Here is a 20,780-nt window from a genome sequence, read left to right on the forward strand (position 1 = left end):
TTCATTAAGGTTATGGTCAGGCTGGTATATACTCACAGGAGGGGCTGACCAAGATAGGAAAAGGTCTAGAAACCAAGCCCTGTGACAGATGGCTCAGGGAACTGGATATGTTTAGCTTGAAGAAGAAAAGATTGAGAAGTGAAGAGATTGTGTAGAAAATGGAGCAAGCTTGTTTTCTGCTGTTCCAGAGTCTAGGACACCAATCAGTGTGTTCAGATTGCAAAAGATTCCACCTAAACCTATAAAGAATTTCCTGATGTTAATAGTTATTCAGTAGTTGAATGGAGTGCCTCAAAAAGTAGGGGGCTCTTATTCATGGATGGTTTTTAAAGAGAGGTGGGATACCCATCTCTCAGGACTGCTTTAGTTGTATACAGTGGGCTGTTGGTATCCACTGGGGTTTGGTTCCAGGACCCCCCCGTGGATAACAAAATCCATGGATTCTCAAGTCCTGTTCAAAACAATGGCATAGTAAAGTAGTGTCACTTTTATAAAATGCCAAAGTCAAGGTTGTTTGCTTTTTGTAATTTCTATATTTTAAAAATATTTTCAAGCAGTGGATGCTTGAAGCCATGGATTAAAATATCCTTGGATATAGAAGGCTAACTGTACTTTTGTATGGAAGGGGGTTGGACTTAATTGTCGTAGAGGTCCCTTCCACATTCTGTGATTTGTCTGCTCTCCTCGTACACTGAGAGGCTGTGCATACCAGCCATTAAGGCTGGCCTGGGAGTGGAGTCGGGGCATGGCATCCACGTGACGCATGCCCTGACTGTGTCCCCAGGGCAGTGTGATCCCAACCAAAGGAGTGCCTTAAAGCCATGGCAGCACAACTATTGTGCTCTTTCCAGGGCACAAAAAGGAGCCACTTTTTGCGGCTCCTCTTTGCACCCTGGAAAGGCCAGCTCGGAGCCACAGTGTGCAGTTGCAGAGCCCCTTATTCAGTATTTTTCATCCTTTCCTTGCTTTTCCAAAAGGCTCAGAGTCCTAGCTGCTCTTTTCTTGGCACCTTCTAATTGGTCAGCTTTCTTTTTAAAATGTGGCACCCAGAAGCAGACAAAATATTCTGAATGTGGTCTGTCTAACATAGGAGACTATCACATGGGGGGAAATCAGGGGATTTAAAAGGCATTTTCCTGGAAAAGTTGCATGAACGCGGCAAAGATTTTGACACACATCACAGTCTGAGAAGATTTATCCTGGGAAGAGCCAGGAATGCTCCAGCAACAAACCATTCATAGGGAAATCCTGTGAATGGTTTGTTACTGGATCATTCCTGGCTCTTCCAAAGATAAATCCTCTTAGATTGCGACATTGTCTGAAAATCTTCATTGCGTGACTTTCCTGGTAAAATCCCCTTTTAATCCCCTGATTTTCCCCATGTAATAGTCTCCATAGTGTAGATCAGAAGTTTTTTCCCCTGACCTGGACATTACTTCCATTCATGCAGCTGAAGAATACATTACCTTTCTTAGCGGCTTCATTATAAAGGCTGGATCATGTTCAGTAAGGTTCTTTTTACCCATACTTCTCCCCAGCAGCCAGGAGACATTGTTTTAATTAATTTAGTTAGAGCAGATGCTTTGTGTGCTGAAGGCCTCAAGATACTTAGTCTCTGGTATCTTTAGTTAAGTCTGGGAAAGACCCTTTTTTGAATCCCTGGAGAGCCACCATCAGTAAGACAGCACTGAGCTAAATTGGCCCAGTGGTGTGAGGTAGCTTCTTATGTCTCTCATTGTGATTCTAAACAAGGCCAGTAAAAACAACTAGACATTTCATGTGTAGCCCCTGTTTTCTCCCATCCTGCTGTAAAAATGGCACATTGGCATAAGCAGCACCAGCAGTAGTATCTCATCTCGCAAAACAGTCACAAAGAGTGGTTGAGCCAGCAGCATGGTTCAGTCACAAGAGAGCCATCCCGCAGCTACTTGACATGAAATATTAAGATGAAGCTATCTAGCAAGACCATGTTCCTTGCAGGAGGTACAGAGAGCCAAAACTTTCCCCCTTCTGTGGGCCAGGCGAAGGAGAAGTTTGCAGTCTGTGAAGTCTTAATGAATTGGCCTCATAATAGTGGCTTTGAAATGAGCAATTCCAACTGCAGTGCCATGGTCAACCTGCAAGGGCTCAAACCAGAAGGCTCCCTTCTGACTTAACTGCTCTTTTTGTTAACTTTTGTCACCTTAGACTGTTCAAAAATATCACAAAATTCTTCACAAAGGAAGAAACTGGGAAAAGCAGGGGACTGGAATGCTCCCTCCAGCAGGGGATTAGAAGGTACCATTCGTGTCTCATTTTAGCTGAGAGTGGTTAGATCAAAGAAGAAAAAGGTAAAGTGTAACTTAGCTTATACCAAGAAAGGTTGATTAACAAAACTTAGGGGATATGCTCAGGAAATTGGGCTTATGTCCTTGGAAGTAGGACAAAATTCATAAGGTTTCAATTTGTTTCAGTCCTTCATCTGTTTTCAGCCAAGTCAGACATATTTCAACACCAGTCATCGTCAGTGGCAAAGTTGTCCTCAGATTCTCCAAATTCAACATTAACAGAATACATTTATACACTATAAATCTGTAATAATATCTCTCCTTCACTCTCTTCCACTCTCCACAGCCTGGACATGTCTGGCTTGGCTGTAAAAAAGATGAAGGACTAAAACAAATTGAAGTCTTTTAATTTGTTTGTTTTTTGAGGACTTCAGCCCAATTTATTTTTTCGATAATGTTTTGGTGATAGATTTATTTAAATTTAAACTATGGTTGTATTGTTTTAGAAGGTAGTTAAATGTCAGGGTCATGGAGCTAGGGTGAAATCCACGACAATATATGTGGGGTTCCTTTACCACTAAGAGTATGATTCTACTCCATGGTCTATCTAGACCTGGTTTCATTCAAGGAAGCATGACAGCCCACCCAAAGGCCACATATATCAACCTGTACTGCTGGTGCTCTGTGTATGGATGTTTGGGATTAGGGTTTTCCACAAATAGACTTTCACCAGGTTCTGGTTCTAATGCAAACCAGTGGATCGAGTTTTCTAATTCAAGAGTACCACACCATGGCTGAACACATTCACAGTCTCATCTGAAGTTAAATAAGGTCCAGCTTGTTTAGCACCTAGGTGGAACACTTGGTTAGTACCTGTAGGGAACACTTGGAATCTTCAGGAAGAGGAAGGAAAGGATCCTGCTTGAAGACCTGGAGCCACTACTATTCATAGTTGAAAGTACTGAGCTAAATGGACAGTGATCTGAATCAGTAGAAGTCTGCTTTCTGTGTTCCTGTGTTCTGCCCAGGCTGCCACAGTGGCTTGCTTGAACATGTTTATTAAGGCAAAGCTCTGTCCAGTCCCTGCCTTCAGCTCTTGCTCCTCAGCCTAAGTAAGTCTCTGTGGTGTGATGGTGTCACCTAAGCTCCTGATCATTTCTGAACAATTGCTGCCTTGGATCTTGACCCATTGATCACTTTGGCTTTCTATCTGTTTCATAAGAGACTAACTGAATGAAAGAAGTTGTAACATAAGCTTTTGTAGACTTGGTTTACTTCCTCAGATACATGGAGTGAAGTAGACCAAGGTAAAAACACACTGCAGAAATATCCAGTTTGAGATCACTTTAACTGCCTTTGCTTGTGCTAAGGAATCCTGGGAACTGTAGTTTATTGTGACACCAGAGCTCTCTGACAGAGAAGGCTAAACATCTCACAAAATTACAGTTCCCATAATTCCCTAGCATTGAGCCAGGGTAGTTAAAGTGGTGTTAAACTGGATTGTTTCTGCTGTGTGTTTTGGACCCAGGTTTACAAAAGCTTATGCTACAACTTCTTTCTCTCATTTAGTCTCAAATGTGCTATAAGATTCTTTTGCATAATGATATTCCAGACTAACACAGCTATGTCTCTGAATTCTACCTGCTTCTTAGTTCTCTATAGCTTTCTTGAATCTTGATCTCCCCTTAGTTTTGGTTTTGCACTGTCTCCAGCTCTTCAGATCTTTATTGCATGTTATCTGTATGCCCTGATGGTGCAGGGCAGAAGGTGTGACTCATGTCAGCATCACTGACCTGGGGAAATATAGCCACATGCTTCTGTATTCCAATTTAGGTTATTAGGGTTTTAAAAGCCAAAGTGTTCAAAAGAGCTTCATTTGAATTATTACCTGTTCTACACACAGAGCCAACTAGACAGGCAAGGCTGTGTGTGTGTGTGAGAGAGAGAGAGAGAGAGAGAGAGAATGACTGGGTTTGTGGATAAGCAGTGTAGTACAGGAAGGAAACGTTTAGATCTGTGAGATACTGGGAAACATTTTGGGATAAGCAAGACCTATGCAGGAAGGATGAGCTCCACTTGAGCCAGAATGGAACCAGACTGCTAATGTTTAACATCAAAAGGTTAGTACAGCAGTTTCTAAAGTGAACCCTCCAGAAAGCCAACTGGAATTGGGGAACATTCAAAGCATGTTACATCTGTGGAAGACAAATAGAGAAGGAATCGCATTCAGTTAGTGTTTTGGGGTCTGGCTGAGACCTAACCTCAGGATTAAGCTTCCCCTTGAAGTACTGATTGAATACACCTGGTTTTATTCAACTTTCACTTATTTCACACAGGAGAAAAAAAAGAGGGAGTGAAGTTAGTCCCTCACAGAAGCTAGTGAAGATTTGACACAACAACGGCGGGGTACAGACCGCCAAAAAGAGGCGCCTCCTTGTTGCCTCTCTCTGCTGCGCAGGAGCACCACAGCATACAAATTGCGCAGCGCTGCTGCGCAGCAAAGAAGGAGCTCCCAAAGGCGGCTCCTGTTTGCGGCGCCCCAAAGCGCCAAAGGCGCAGTTACGTCACAGCTGCACAGCGCCGTTTAGAGGCGGTGCAGCTGCGATGTAATCATTGCACGTGCCGTATATATGGCGCTGCACAACTGCGGCACATGCATAACGTGCTAGGTTTGCAGGGCATGTGCATGCGCCGCCCCAAGGCAACCCTAGCACATCGTGGACGCACTGCAAAGGGCCCATCTGGACAGGGCCAACCTAAACTATTTGTGCACTCCAGCAATAAATGGTTGTGCCCTGGAACAGTTGATGGGGAAATGGCCCCCATAATTAATTCCAAGTTGTGCCCAGGATGAAGTATAAAATTTAAGTTTTTTTAATTGATTGAAATAAGGACCACATTTTTAATTCATATGTAAGATATATATCCATTTTAATTCATGTGTAAGTGGATAATTGCTGAGAAAGTCCAACATAATCATATTTGAGTTCAAAAGAGAAAACTTCTCAAATATGAGAAGACTGGCAAAAGTTGAAAAGAAAACTCAAGAAGGTCAAGTCTCTCCACAATATTTAGGATTTGCTCAAAACCACCATGATAGAAGTTCACTTGGAATGTATACTCAAGGTCAGCAAAGGTACCAGCAAGCGTAAGAGGTCTGCAGTGTGGTTAGCAAGTGCTGTCAAAGAAGCTGTTAGAGAGAAAAAGGTTCAGAAAATGGAAATCTCACCCAAACATGAAGAACAGAAAAGAGCACAAATTTGCAAAAAAGAAATGCAAGCGAGGAAGGGATGCAATAGTTGCAAAAAAAAAAAAATCAACTGAAAAATATATAAAAAGATAAAAAGGTTTCCCCTTTGAGATGGTTGTCAAGTTGTTTCTTACTGTAGGGGGTGGTGCTAATCTCCATTACTAATCTGAAGAGCCAGTGTTGTCAAAGACCACTCCGTAGTCATGTGGCCAGCATGGCTGTATGGAATGCTGTTACCTTCCCACCAAAGTGGTACTTATTTACCTACTTGCACTTTTACATTCTTTTGAACTACTAGATTGGCAGAAGCTAGTTACATTTATACTTGTTTTGAGAGAGACAGACTATGTCGTGTTAAGAACAACAATTTTTAAACAAACCTTTAAATATATCAGGAGCAGGAAATGTTCTAGAAGAGTTTATTGAAATGTTGGACTATGAATTGGTCAAATGACTCTGAAAGGAAGTGATTAGTGGAGACAGTGAAAGGTTTTTTTTCTTCTGTCTTCCTGCAGAAGATGTATTCATGCCTCAAAGTGATGTATTTGGGAAGGATGATTGATGAACTGAAGCAAAGAGTAATGATGTGATGACATTCTAGGCTTTTTTTTTTTTTAAACTTAATCTGATCTGTCAGGGCTTTTCTGGAATGTAATCTCAGCCTTCTTTGGACCATGTCCCTGCTTTTTCTTCTATTTAGATGAATCACCATCTCCCCCCAGAACCAGACAGCCCAGCTCCTGACCCACATGGTGGCTGTTACCTTCACAGCCACAAGCTGGTTGTCCATATTCTTAAGGTAACAAGATGGAAGTGGTAAAAGCGACTCTGAGAGGTGATTGTTTCTGGCACCCTTGACAGAGACATTGTGTTAGCTGTGGAGCCTTTAAATCAGATTACACATAAAGGGGTTCTTTGCCTTTGGTTCTCTAGATATTTTGGACTTCAGTTCCCAGAATTCCTCACTATGAACATACAGTACTAGCTGGAATTTCAGGAAATAAAATTTCAGAGTATAAAGCAGCTGAATGACCAAAGGCTGATAACCACTGCTTTATTAGAAAAATGTAGTGTAAAAATCAACACAGATAAACTGAATTCAAAGACATACACATGTTAGTGTGTTAGTCATTATGCAAAGGGATCTTGTAGCACCTGAAAGAGAGAAGTTGGTTACATGAGCTTTCATAGCTTCCTCAGATGCTTCAAGTAGCAAGTCCTGGATCTTCATTTCTCCAGATACATCAGAAATCTATAGGGAAGGGGTTCTGTGAGTATATATGTAGAGCTGACCAAGGCATCAACAGAGCTGCATCTGATGTCTTCTTGTGAATCCCATAGAGTAGTTTGGAATCTGAAAAGTTTACATAGTGTAAAGCATCTTTGAAGGCAGACCATTTTAATTGTTCCTCTGACAGTATGGTAGTTGATAGCTCTTTACCAGGCAATACAGTATAATATATACCAAAACTCATTGTTATCCAGAGAAGTTGAATGATGGCAAATTAAAGACAGACAAAAGGAAAAAAGTTCTTTGCACAGCCAAACACTAATTTATGACATACACTTCCACAAGATTTAATGGTGGCTTCTCAGATGAATTTAAAAGTGGGATTGGAGACCAGTTGACAGAAGAGAGTCCTACCCCTTGCTACTTGTTACAATGGTTGTGTGGTACAGTACTTTTAAATTTCAAAGGCACCATATCCCTAAATACCAGTCATCAAGGAACAACAGAGTGAATGGCTGTTCCTTTTATATCCTGCTTGTGAACCTCCAAGAGGCATCTGTTTGCCCATACTTGGATGCAGGATTAGATGTACCCCTGGTCTGCTCCACCCAGGTGTTTCTTCTTTCCTTGTGTTCTTTTCAGAAATGGATACTTGAAGCACAACTGCCAAGTGAGTGGAACTGATTGTGACATTCCTGCATCTTCTTCCTGCTGGCCAGGACTAGCTCTCTGATGTGTTACATGCTTTAAGAGCTAGCTATATATTCCCTGCCTCTCCTGCTTATTCTTGTGTTTCCAGCAAAGGGGAAAGCACTTACCAAAGGAGCTAACAAGCCCCCTTGTAACTTAACATAACTTGATTTGCCCTGTGGTTCTAAAGAGCTGTTTTCATTCAATTAGGTTTAATTAAAGCATGAAGGTATTTAATTAACTCTGTGGCCCTCTTATGCTTTAATGGCTGCTTGGGGATATTTACAGAAGCCTAGCTGTAAGCACTACCTGGCCATCTGGAGGAAAATATGTATGTGAGGAGTTCCTGCCCTGTCTCTTTCATGCTTGGCTCGAAACTTAGAGAAGACCCAGGGCGATCAAGTGGTGCATAGATAGTCTACTCAGATATTCCACCAGGAGGAAGAAAATAAACAAGTGTTACTAAAGTTGAGCTGATTAAAGAGGCAGCTTAGAGAGGTGATTCCTAAAGTGGTCAGTATGCCCCTGGGGCTGTGTGAAAAGATCCAGGGGGTAGTGAGGGAGAAAGGGGGCAGCAGCAGGGCCTTTAGTCAGATTACTGGAATGCAAGAAAAAAAAGGGGGAACCAACAACTTTTGGGACCATCGTGAGGATGAGGATTTCATAAAACTTGTTTTCAGGGTCCCTTAAAACCACTGCACAACCTATCTGGTAGTTTTGTGTGGTTTCTTACTCTTTTCCTGCTGTTTTGGGACAGACTGACTGACTGGAGTGAGGAGTTAGAGCACATGGTGGCGGGGGAGAAGTGGCAGCAAAAAGGTGGTTTCAAATTTGGGACTTTACTTAAGCTTTGTGAGCTTTGTCAGAATTCAGTGGGCAGGTTGGAGCTGAACTGCTGTTCCTGCTTTCTTTCATCAGACAGACTGAGAGAAGAGGTAACAGAAGAAATAATGTTTGTGTATGTATGTGGGGGTACCATTTGCAGCTATGTGGGGAAAACATATCTCTAGGGAAGGATGGGGAGGAGTATCCAGGGATTCTTGGAAAGAGTCCTTTACCTTGGAGCAGCTCATGTAGTTAAAATATCTCCCTTTCCCCAACCATGCAAGTCTCAAGTCTGGAGCCTGTGGCCTCTGTAAACCCCCCTCCCCCCCACACACCAGTTTTGCCCCCTCCATCCTGATAAATAAGAATTGTAAATCCTTCCCCACTGGGAAGAAGCTTCTCCCTTTGTACTTGCTTTGAGAGCAACGACTGAGCAGCAACCAAGAGGCCTCTACCCCAGTCTGACCTTTGCTGCAAGGCCAGCATGGATGAGAGGCTTCTCGGTCACTGCTCAACCAGCTACTCAATTGCTGCTCCTATGGCGACCAGGTGTATAGGGAGCAGCAACTGAGCGGCCAATCAAGCAATGACAAAGAAGCCTCTTGCCAATGTCAGCATTGCAGCAAAGGTTGGCATGGGCAAAAGACTTCTTGGTCACTGCTCCCTTTCAGTCCAGTCACCTTGGGAGCAGCAACTGAGAAGCCTCTTGCCTGTGCTCAGCCAGCTGATGAGTTGCTGCTCCCAGGGTGACTGGATTGGAAGGAAGCAATGACTAAGAAGCCTCTCACTTGTGCTGGACTTTGCCACAACTCTGGCATTGGCAAGAGTGTTCTTGGGCGCTGCTCAGCTGGCTGATTGGTTGCTGCCCCCAAGGTGACTTGTTCCAAAAGAAGCAGTGACCAAGAATGTTTGTTTTGCATTGCAGTAGAACAGTAGCCCTAATATCAATAAATATGCAGGGGGGACAGTAGGGTTGTTGCTCAAGAGGAAAGGGGGTGGTAACCTGGGAGTACAAGTATGCCACAATTTTGATACAAGAAATGGAAAGCAAACGTAGAATTTGGTATTCAGTACAGAATTCATCTCCTGAAGTTTCTGACCTATAAGCTTCTGACAAAACCAAGGTGTTGTGGAGTCTCTTGTGTATGACTCCCAAGCCCGATCTCAGAGGGGCAGGAGGCAGAACCTGTGTAGAACAACCCATGACATCCTGTTGTGATTAACAGGATCAGAAAGTTAGGCAGCATAGCTAATCAAGAGCCAATTTGAAAAATATGTGTAGATACTAGAACCTACATTTTCTTGGTATGGAATTCTGGCTACTGATACAGATTTTTTTTAAACGCAACATGATGTTTATGATTTTGTATAAATTCTTTCTTAGAATTTAGTACAATCTAATTTACTAATAGGTGGTTTTCTATTACATCAGTGCTTTGGCCACATTCTTTAATATTTCATATTAAATTAGTTTAGGTCAGAGTGGATTGGGTGGACAGGGAGACATTGTGGGATCTAGGTGTGCTGAGATCCTAACACCCTGTAGTGGTAGACCTTTCTGAGTGAGGAAGACAGATGGAGGATTCTGTTGTGGTTCTGGAGTTATCTAGAAACTGTGGGCCCATTCACATTACAAAAAAAATCGGTTCTGAAACCGATTCAATCACGTGAAGTTCCTACTCACCCCGAATCTCACACAAGCGAATCCGGGGCTTGCACACCCGTTCCGTGTTAAATGGCCCCTAGCGCGGTGTTTTTGAAATCGGCGCAAATACCGTTTCTTTTGGAAAACCCCGGGTCCTGGGAATGAGAACTTGGCCTCGATCACGATCGAGGCAAATTGAGGGAGGGATTTAGGTCAGAGGGTGGGCAAAGGGCAAGGCATTTCCTCCCCTCATCGGAGGGGAGGGGGAGGAGGAAAGAGCCCTGGGAAGAAGGGAGCAAGGGAAGGCGTTCTTTAGGAGCCTCTTTTCCCTGCATCCCCTGCCCAAAGCCCTCTGTCGCTGGGCATTCCTTCCCTTGCAGGAGCTAAAAATTCAGGTCACGAACGGAGCTCATGTCAGGCAACCCCCCCCCCCCGCGCTTTTCAAATTCAAACAATTTTTTTGGAGCAAATATGCGCATTGAATACATTATGTTTGTATTCCAGAGACAGATGGAGCTGGGCTTGCACTTTATATCCTTGGATCTCCTTGCCTTCTGCAGAGGGGGAAGCTACAAATGTTGCAAACAATCAATGTTACATTTTTAACAATTTTTTTGGAGCAAATATGCGCATGGTTTGTCTTCTTGAGCAGATACAGCAAGGGAAGCAAAGGGAAAGCTAATGTTGCTTTTAAAAGCATAAAAAAAATGCATGGCAATCCCATCCTTTGCCTGGGACAGGGGCAGATCTGACCCAAAAGCCCACAGGTTTATAAAAAAAGAGAGAGAGAGAGAGAGAGGCATCTCTCTCCCTGCTTCAGCCGCTGAAACCCCTGTGCCTGGCTCTTTAAAAAGGGAGGACACTTCCCCCGATGCCCTGCAAACGTCACCATGACGATAGCTTGATTGGCAGCAGCCACCTCCAGAATGCATTCGATTTCTGTCAAAATGCATTCGATTTCAAATTTGTAGTGGGCACTTGCTAACGGAGCGATTCGGGGGAGGGGCATCCGGATCAGCCCAGTTCCTTCCAGGTCTTTTAGACCAGTATGAATGGGGCCTGTGTTTCCTTGGGCTGAATGAGACATTAAACTATTGCTTGTGCAAGTCAATAAACTGCAAATAGCTGATGATAGTCCCCCCCCACCACCACCACATTTTGTGAAAAATAGTTGACTTGAGGTGTAAAAAATCCAGAAAATTTAAAGCCTTAGATGCAAACCCCAACCCTATTTAAATGCCCTGAGGGAAACCAGAAAGTTTGGGTAAAATTGAAATACAGCATTTATTTTCATAGCAAACTTACTTTACTGCTTTAGCAAAATAAATTGCTGCATTTATTATTTAGTTGGTGCTCAAAATTCTACCATTTGGCATAATTATGAAATTCAAAAAGATAAAAAATCTTACTTTTGTATGAGTAAAACTGTGAAAATACTTTGTAAACAGGAAGTGGCAACTCTAACCTTGTATATGTACTGGTATTTGAAAATGGGGGGGGGGGGGATCGTAAATAGAAACTGCAAATTTTGTAGTAATCATAACAAAGTGTATTATTTGGACAGAAATTGTCATAATTTTAATGACAAAGCTGACACAATGTATAGGTATAAAAATGAGCTTATTGTTAAAATATTGAACTCTTCAGTAGTATACTATCACAAGCACTGAGTGTTCCCCTACCTGATCTTCTTATGAAGATGGCTGCACCCACCAGGTGCAGAAATGCATCTTGCATTTGTTGTATATGTCTAATGTAGGTACAGGAATTTTAATTCTTTCATTCTGTAGTTTGCTTTACTTACTAATTTACTAACCTTTAATTAAAATGCACAGTTCCTCTGTTATCTTTTTAAATCCTCCAAAAGAGATGCTTCATCAAAGGTGTGTGCATGTCCATGTGTGTTCCCCAAATTTCTTGTTTTTCAATTAAAAATGTATATTTGGCAAGGGGGGGGAAAGAAAAATTGTCCCCCCCCCCCCGAACTTCATATGGTCTAAGGAGGTGTGCTCAAGAACTAAGGGAATAATTTCCAACACTTTGCAAGTCTCCTCTGGTATGATGTTTTTGTGGATATACAAACAGAAGTTGCTATTATCTCCTCAGAGCTATGTATGTTGGGAATTTAATGTAATTAATCTCTGTTTGAAATGATATCAGCCTCTCTCAGGTTGAACACACATAAGGTAAGTAAGAAAAGGACAAAGTTGTTGATTACTCGCTTTTTGAATCCAGATTATGTGCAACACTGGCTGGGGAGCAGGTTTGATATCTCATTGTGAAGTGAGAACTGTGGATTATAATCTGAACACTGTCAGAATAATGGATTCATAGTTGTCCACTCATCAGGTTTCATTAAAGCATCTGTCAAGATGAGGGAATGGGACACAAAGCATAATGAAATCTAGAATGTGTAGGCTAATAATACACAAGTTTTAATGACAAAACAGCATTACAGAGAGGGGAGAAGGGAGTAAATTAGTCAATTTGTATGACTATTGGAAAATTGCAACTGGCATCAGGGAAAAGGTGGAACATTTCTGATGAATCTGGATTCAAGTGAGATTGTGATGAAGATAGGCTCCATCTGCCTTGCATGAACATGTGATTTACTTTGTATTATCAAACTCATATTATTTGTTTTAAATTGACTAATCCACAATAACTATCAATTCCTGGTTTTGTATAGGAATAAATATCATTACTTTTAAACATGCTTTGAAATAATGAAGAAGCTTTTAGTCTGTTGCCGCTCTTTATCTTAATTGTATGTGCAAATGGGATTTAAACTAATGTTAAGGGATGATTAAATGCAATATATGTTCAGGAGCTCTGTAATCTAATACTAGATTAATTCCTGAATTTATGAATAGAGGGACCAAGAAGAATCTGTAAAGAAGGTCCATATATTGAAGAAGATCCTCTCCCTGTCGGTCTCTTTCCAGGCTTGGTCACACAACCAGATTCAGAGTCAAATAACTGATAGATATTTGTGTGAAATAAATGACTCTTGTATACATCTTTTAAGGGTTTTGCTGAGGGTGACATAGGCTGCATCTGCACTGCAGAAATAATGTAGCTTGACAAAACTTGAACTGTCATGATTCAATGCTATGGGATCTTGGGATTTGTAGTTTTGTGAGATATCTAGCCTTCTCTGTCAGAGGGTTGTTGTGACACAACAGACTTCAAATCCCTGGATCCTATAGGGTGGAGTCACGGCAGATAAAGTGGTCCCAAACCACATTATTTCTGCTGTGCAGATGCATGAACATTATTTCTGCAGTGTATTAACAGAATTCAATTATGCATGTTTCAGGCCAAGTCAGGGGTGAAACAGATGGTCAAAATAAGCAGGTTTCTGGCTGGCTTCCAGGTGGGGCATTTAGATCACACAAGTCTGGAAGCTGGCCGGAAAGTGCTCTCAAGATGCGCTGTGGGGAGAAAAGCCGAACTAAAAAGAAGCTGGATTTTTCCACTTCTTCCCAGAAAATGCACACCTTTGCTTGTATATTTAAATGCAGCACTTCCAGAGCGGCTCTAAAAGGGGTGCTCTATCCTAACCCTAACCCTAATTGTGCATATAAATGCACTGTCGCAGGAGTACTTTTAAAAGGGATGGAGCTGCCATACCCAAGTGGTGGGGGTGGAAATGCCCAAAAGAGAAACTGTGACATCTTTCATGGAAATGAGTACAACATACACAAAACAGACAGTCAAAGAGGGGGCATGGAGTGAAGGGGGCATGATTGTACCTTGCCTGCATCTTCACGGGCACACTTCTGCCCCAGTGCCCTATCCAGGTGAAGTGCTGCACATGCAAATGTGTGCAGGGTCACAGGGACAGCCATCCAATGGGATGACAGTCGCCATTCGCTCCTACAAAGGTGCACCAGGATGGTGGGAGAAACAGTAAAAAAAAAGAGTACTCAGTGGCGTGGCTTTAAGCTGTGCTATGTGTTCATGATATGCACACTCCAGCCATCTTGGGAGCAGGCAGTGCAGTAGGTGTGGTTTCAATGCGGCTTCAGAAAAAGCAGCTTCAGGCCATTTTTTCCTGTCTGTTTTGCCCCTAAATGAGAAAAAGTAAGGCTGGTCCGTTCATTAGGAAGCAGGAGATAGCTGCCTCCAGTAGCAGATTCACAGTGTTATGAAAACACAGCAGATTGTTAATTATTTCCTATTCTGTTATTTTTATACTGTAGTCAGTCAACCTCAGGATCTGCAATATCCTGGTTGGCTTTTGTTGCTACTGTGGAGTATGGGCTATGATTTTTGGGCTGAAGGATACCGATTGCTGCATTGCATTAGGAAGTGAAGAGGCTGTTCAGACTGCCCCTAATGGGTGGCCTGCAGTTGCCTCCAGCTGCATTGGATCGGGGCCACGGCAACCGCATGCCACAGCCTTGATCTGGCCTTTCCAGGGCACAAAACGGAGCCACTTTTTATGGCCCCTTTTGCACCCTGGAAAGGGCATGATAGCTGTGGCATCACAGCGTTAAGCCACTCCTTTGGTGCTGCATCATGTAAACAGAAGAGCGTTGTGATGCCGTGCACCATGGGGTGGAATCAGGCTGTGCATCATATGGACACCACACCTGAACTCCAACGCCAGGCCAGCCCCAAACTGACTTGAGCTGGCCCTCTGGCTGATTGCCCCAGTCATCTGACTCACTATTTGTCCAAACCATATGTATTTTTTTTAAAGTGAACTCTTCAGTATGCATTAGTATGGCTTAACTTAAAACAATCAAAGGTTGTTATAAGCTAATTGCAAAATACCCTTGTTGAGTGTCTATTTAGCTGCAGATCTATATGCTTCCTGTCTCCTTACTCTTCTGGCTCATCCTAAGCCTTTAATTTAACAGACGTCTTTTTGGGAAGAAGAGAACACACAGAATGTTTGATTCATAACAACCTTCCTTCATTTGTCTTTTTTCAGGCTACTGGGAATCTATTCCAGGTTCGTGTAGTTGGTGGCTCTACTCTGAACAGCTACCTCTCTCCTCAGGACAGTTGGCCTCTCTACCATCCAGCCATGGACAGGTAAGTGATTAAAACACACCAGAGAGAGCTAAGGATGATTCAGGAAGGCTGCCAGAAATCAGAGAGCAGAAGGAGAGATGAGGACTCAGAGCTTGGAAATTTTACTTTTTTAATTACAACTCTCAGAATCCTGTTGATCACCAAGGCTAGGAGACTGAAGGCATTGCATCCCCCAAAAGTAACTTTTCCAGGCTTTGCACAGATCATGCCTAGCCTGTTCCTTCACTATTTCTGTTTTCTGAGCTGTCTATGTTCCAGCAGATGGTAATTTATAGTGCCTTCCAGAAGCATTCATCCTCACTTGCTTTTGACTCTCCTACATTTTGTTGTGTAAAGACCTGGAATTTATGCAGGTTTAATTGACATTGTTAACATTTGAAGTACACATGATACTCAGTACTGTGAAGGTACAAAGTGGATAGTATACAAAGTATAGATAAACTGGATAAGAGGGGGTGGATCCTGCAACAAGGCACTGTGGCTGCCCAGATGAGTTGCCAGAAGGGAGGGAGCTGCCATTATGCTCTGCTCAGTGAGGATTGAATTGGTGGGCTTGTTGTGATGCTATTGTTAAGTTCACACAGTCAGATAGGACCAGAAAGGTGTGTGTATATGTGCATGCTATTAAGCAAGTCCTGTTGATGATGTAAACTTGACACTTTCTTGCTGGCTAGCTCTTGACCTGCAAAATCAGACAAATAGCTATTGTAGCTAGAATTCATCACTCCACTGACACTGAATCAACATAATTCAAGAGACCCAGGGCAAATGGTTTTTTCTCTCGAGCCCACTCTCCCTTCTTTCCAACACTGCAGAAGTCAAATGTGCCTAGCAATTCTTGAGCAGCAGTGGGTGACAGCAGCAGTGCTATCTCTCATGCAGCGTGTCCATCCTGACGTGCGCTGCTGTCGAACATTTCACAGAGGGGGCCAATGAATTATTAATGCCTTAACTGCTGCTAGCTGGATTCTTGTCAAAGATAATGTTAGCTCGGATAATGTCCCTGGGAAGCAGGAAGCGATTCAGGGGGCTCTCGTCATGCCACAGCGCTTTCTAATTGGGTTGCTTGCTGGCCCAGGGGGCTTTTGTGGGGTTCCCTGTTGGGCATTTGCTGCTAGGCTCCCAGGGGGGAGGTATGTGAACCAGGCCAGGGAGAAAGAGGATTAAGCAGGGAAGAAAAAGAAACAATCTTCCACTTGCACAATCTCACCACTGCACCAGCTGAATATCTGGGATGTGCTGGGGTTACCTGTCACTTTTGTGAGGAATTTCTCACAAAGGCGCCTCTTGCAGAGCTTGAAAAGGTTAATGTTTGGACAGTAGTTCCCAGAATCCATGTAGCTTGATTCATTGGCTGCAGGGTTCTAGGATGGAGGTTTCTATGTTGTGGGCTCTTCCCTCTCAGCTGTGAGAGAGTTGCTATTTAATCTATTTCCTAGTTTGAGTGCTACATTTGAACCCAGTCCTAGAGAACCTCCCTCTCTTGCTCCTCCTCCTGCTCTTTAGGAGTGTGCTGATGCTTGAAAGTGATCCTGGTGATGCAAATTGCCCTTTGAATGTCTTGTGGTGAAAGTGTACTCCTTCTGTACGTTTGTTGGATTTGGGAAGATTGGGATCCACCAGAGGTCCCAAGGCCTGTGACTGGTTAGTACAGTAGTCAGATGCTTGGAAGTGGCCACTAGTGACAGCATACCACCAGCATGTGTTAAGAACAAGACCTTGCTCCCAGTGCAGAAAGAGAGAGGGTTGGCCAAGGAATGCCAAGGAATCATAAAGCTAAGACTCCTGGCCAGGAAGTTATCTCCCTTTGTTCCAGAAAATGCACTAAGCATTTTCTCACCAGCAAGTAAGATAGCACCTTACGCATGACTAAAAGGACTTTATTCTTACTTTATTTCTTCAATTGCTGAGTCCTCACATTGCAGAAGTGTTTAGAGGCAGTATGTTTCTGAACAGCAAATTGTGGGTTGAGATGAGAATGGATGGAAAAAGTTGTTTATGGATTCCTTCCCCTGCAGGATTTGTCTGCTGGATTTTTTGGTCTATAGGGTTGCTCTTAACACCCTTGGTTTTAGACTGAGCCATGATGATCCTTAACCCCAAATTAGTCACCCACCTTCTAACTCCATGTTTTGACAAAACACCTCTTGCTAGTGAGTGTCCATTTTAAAATTCAGTTCTGTAAAATGTGTTTATGTTAAATCCTCCCCTCCCAATCGTTATAGTCAGGTGTAATTTTTCTCCCCTCCCCTGATCAATTTTATGCTCTTGAGATTAGGCTAATATGCTGCAAATTGTACTCTTTTCTGTCTTCTCAGCCACAATTCCTCTCTCCTCATCCCAATTCTATTTGAGCTTTAGGCAACTAACCTCCTGGAAGAACAGCTGAACATACATATCTGTCCATACCTATACTGAGAGAGACTGGGAGCAAAACTTTGTTGTTGTTGTTTTTCTAGGTGTAAGAGTCACAGTCTTGTTTCTTCCCACCCTGAGTTCTTCACAATCCGATCAGTAAAAGCCACTAGGGCTTTCTCCCTAATCTCTACAATCCAGACCCTGATCAAAACTTCCTGAACTGTAACAGGACTCCAGACTCAATAGATAGACTGATAAGCCTTTCTAAGACAATATGGAATGGGGAATATTTGGAGTTGAACTTCACCATGGGCTGTTCTTTGGATCAAACACTACTCCAGACCAAGTTCTGCAAGATTTCTCTTCTTGCCCATTTGTCAGTAAACAAACTGTAATCACGATATGCACCAAATGATACCATCAAGGAGGAATGGCTGGAGACAATTTGATGCCTGAATAACATGACAATAAATTCAACCTTCTATGGGAGGAGTCTGCCCCCTGCTGGACAGTATTGGCTCTGATGCTCCTACCCTACCTGCAGCCCACACATTCTGTGTTAACAGCAGACTGAGGCTGTCAGAAGAAATGTTGTCCAACCCTTTGTGCAATGTTGACTTCAGTAGCAACTGGTGGAACCACCACTGCAAAGTTTGCATATTGTCTCTGGATTTCATAGCTCCTCCTCCTGTAGCTGTCCCAAATTGAATGAGAGCCCCTGCCAGTGCCAAATTAGGATTCATCACCAGGAGAGCTCATCCACCACCTCTGCACCCACCACGCCCCACAGTTTATCTAATAGTTTCTTCTTTCTGCAGAGCGCTACAGTTTGGTGGCCCTGGTGGCCCTGCTCATGTGAAGTTGGTAATTGAATGGGATGTGAACACCAAAGAAAGGTAAGTGTGTTACCCTGTGTGATGGCCAATCATCATGACACTCCCCGAGCATCCATAATGGGTTTTCGGGGGGGGGGGATTTTAGAAGTTACCGGTGTGTTGTCTAAAGTGGTCCAGTCTTCTGAACACTGCAGCTGCTCTTGGTATGAAATGAGTTTAGAACCTTCTTTGTTATTTTTTTTAAAGAGAATTATTGAAAAGGTACGGTAAAAGAGATTGGGGTGTACTTTAGATGCTTGAATACCTGTTGAAACTGTCTGTCTTCATCATGTCAGAGAAATTATTGGGGAGCACTTAAGTTTGACATTTGAAGAGGACGTGATTTGAGATACAGTTAAAGGCCTGACTTCCAAGGAAAAGAAGAAAAGCTCACTTTGGATCCTCTTGGGGGCTCCCCAAATCTCTAACCATTTTGGGAAACTGGTCATGATATCCCAGAAAACACTTATCTTCTACATAAATCTGAATATTCATCTGGATAGGCATTCTTATTTAGGAGCTACTGCCTGAGTAACTGGGTTTAGGGTTTCATGACATTCACACAATTCTTGAACAGCTGCCCATGGATATTAAGAGGTAATGCAGCTTCAGTGGAGAAATGGGCAGATTAATAGCTACCCTGAGCATTTCTGTCTCACATGAGAGCAATGCATGTTCACATTAGGATCCGCACTGGGGCTGTGGGCACTTCTGACATGCTCATCTACATTTTTGCAGCTTGTTTGGGAACATCCAAGAAGAAGTGGTTCAGGATGCAGAAAGTGTGAGACTGAAGCAACAGCTCCATCTGCAGCAACATAGCTGCACCCTGGATGAATGCTTCCAGCTGTACACCAAGGAGGAACAGGTACCCCTGGACTGTGGCCGCCAAGGGAGTGCTAAGATTTAGCTTGCTGGGATGGAGATAAGTAGAGTAGGCCTATCTTTGTTGGCTGACAGATCACAAAATCACTTGCTTTTCTGGACAGGAATAGTAATGGCCATGTGGTTAGCTTTTCCTCTTTTTTGCTTAGAGATGTCTTCTGGCTTGGGCCTAGCTGATAGGATTTTAGAAGTAGGGTTGAGCAGCTGCTGCTGATAGAATGAGCCCATCCAGCAGCAGCAGCCATTAATCCCCCATCTGCCAGGTCACTGCTGAGTCTGTCCCCCAACATCTAAATTGCCAAATCCCTGTAGTGGTGACATTGTTTCTTCCTCTGCAGCTGGCCCCCGATGATGCCTGGCGCTGTCCCCACTGCCAGGTACTTCAGCAGGGTATGGTCAAGCTCAGCCTGTGGACTCTACCTGACATCCTCATCATTCACCTGAAGCGCTTTCGGCAGGTGGGAGAGCAGCGCCACAAGCTCTCCACGTTTGTGCGCTTCCCCCTGTGTGGGCTTGATATGGCTCCCCATGTGGCCAAGCGCAGCCGTGGCAGCAAGTGGGGCCCCTGGAAACACCCTACACCAGAAAGCAGCCAGTGCAACTTCCTCTATGACCTGTATGCCGTCTGCAACCACCATGGGAGCATGCAGGGTGGGCATTACACAGGTGAGTGTTCCAGTGGATGTCAGCATAGGAAGGTCCTAAGGAACTGCTGCTGAACTGAAATTTGGGGAGAGCACCATACCTTTATGTTATCCTTAACCCTGCTTTGAATTATGACACTGTTGTGTTCTTTGCTCAGGTTTTTTTTTTTTTTGGGGGGGGGGGATGGGTCAGTTTGTACACCAAGCAATTACTAGTTTTGTAAGAGGGGTACATTAGGAAAATTAAGTGAATCTTCATAAATTGCTTATTTTTAAACTTATATATTCTTTATCTTCTAATGTTGAGGCAATAACACTGATAGGAAAAAGCAGTGCATGCCACCATGAGCTCTCTAGAGAAAAGATGATACAAGTGTAACAAATAAATTAATGTTTCAAAACATTCAAATCCCAGCACTTGAATCACCCCCAACCTGACCTCTTCTTACCCACTGGAGTTTCTGCTGAGAGCTGCTAACAGCTTGTCTTCAGAGCTGAAAGAGCTAAAAACTTGCTTTAAAATTAAATATGAATAATGAAAATGTTGAATTCCTTAAGATGCTGGACACAATGCATGACAACACAGGTCCTTGTGTGACTCCATCTGAACATGGGAAATGCAAGTAGCCAACAAGCAAGAAGGGGTGAGAAGTTCCAGCTCTGATGACAGGCACATAACACATTTTGTTTATGAGTTCTCTAGCCATATGCTAGAAAATTACATCCTTCTTTCCTGGAAACATTCCTCCCTTTATAGGAGCATTTGAACATGAACTGGCTCTGACAAGAGCTACAGGTGTTCTGACATGAGCTGGGAGGATTGGAGATCTTCATCTTAGAGAGAACAAAGTGATTCCTCAGGATCTCCCGCTGCAGTGTCCATATTATCCACACACCTCGACGGGGCTCAACCCCACATGCCATTGTATCTGTGGTCAAAAGTGGGGACTTGTCACCCTCTGGGCCCATTCACATTACAAAAAACATCGGTTCTGAAACCGATTCAATCACGTGAAGTTCCTACTCACCCCGAATCTCACACAAGCGAATCCGGGGCTTGCACA

At 43.2% G+C, this 20,780-nt stretch overlaps 1 protein-coding gene across 1 annotated transcript in view; it reads left to right on the forward strand.

Annotated features, from left to right (window-relative positions):
• LOC149322071 (ubiquitin carboxyl-terminal hydrolase 43-like) overlaps positions 1-20,780 on the forward strand; it is a 156,389-nt gene that overhangs the window by 125,170 nt on the left and 10,439 nt on the right. The window contains exons 9-13 of the mRNA XM_089522991.1: positions 6,218-6,316; positions 14,851-14,954; positions 18,131-18,208; positions 18,926-19,055; positions 19,411-19,738. Of these exons, the coding sequence (XP_089379117.1) occupies positions 6,218-6,316; positions 14,851-14,954; positions 18,131-18,208; positions 18,926-19,055; positions 19,411-19,738 (739 nt within the window). The remainder of the gene's footprint in view (positions 1-6,217; positions 6,317-14,850; positions 14,955-18,130; positions 18,209-18,925; positions 19,056-19,410; positions 19,739-20,780) is intronic.

Source organism: Sceloporus occidentalis, unplaced genomic scaffold, assembly GCF_023333645.1.
Source record: "Sceloporus occidentalis isolate IW3139 unplaced genomic scaffold, rSceOcc1.0.p SCAF_1, whole genome shotgun sequence".
NCBI classification, from domain to species: Eukaryota; Metazoa; Chordata; class Lepidosauria; order Squamata; family Phrynosomatidae; genus Sceloporus; species Sceloporus occidentalis.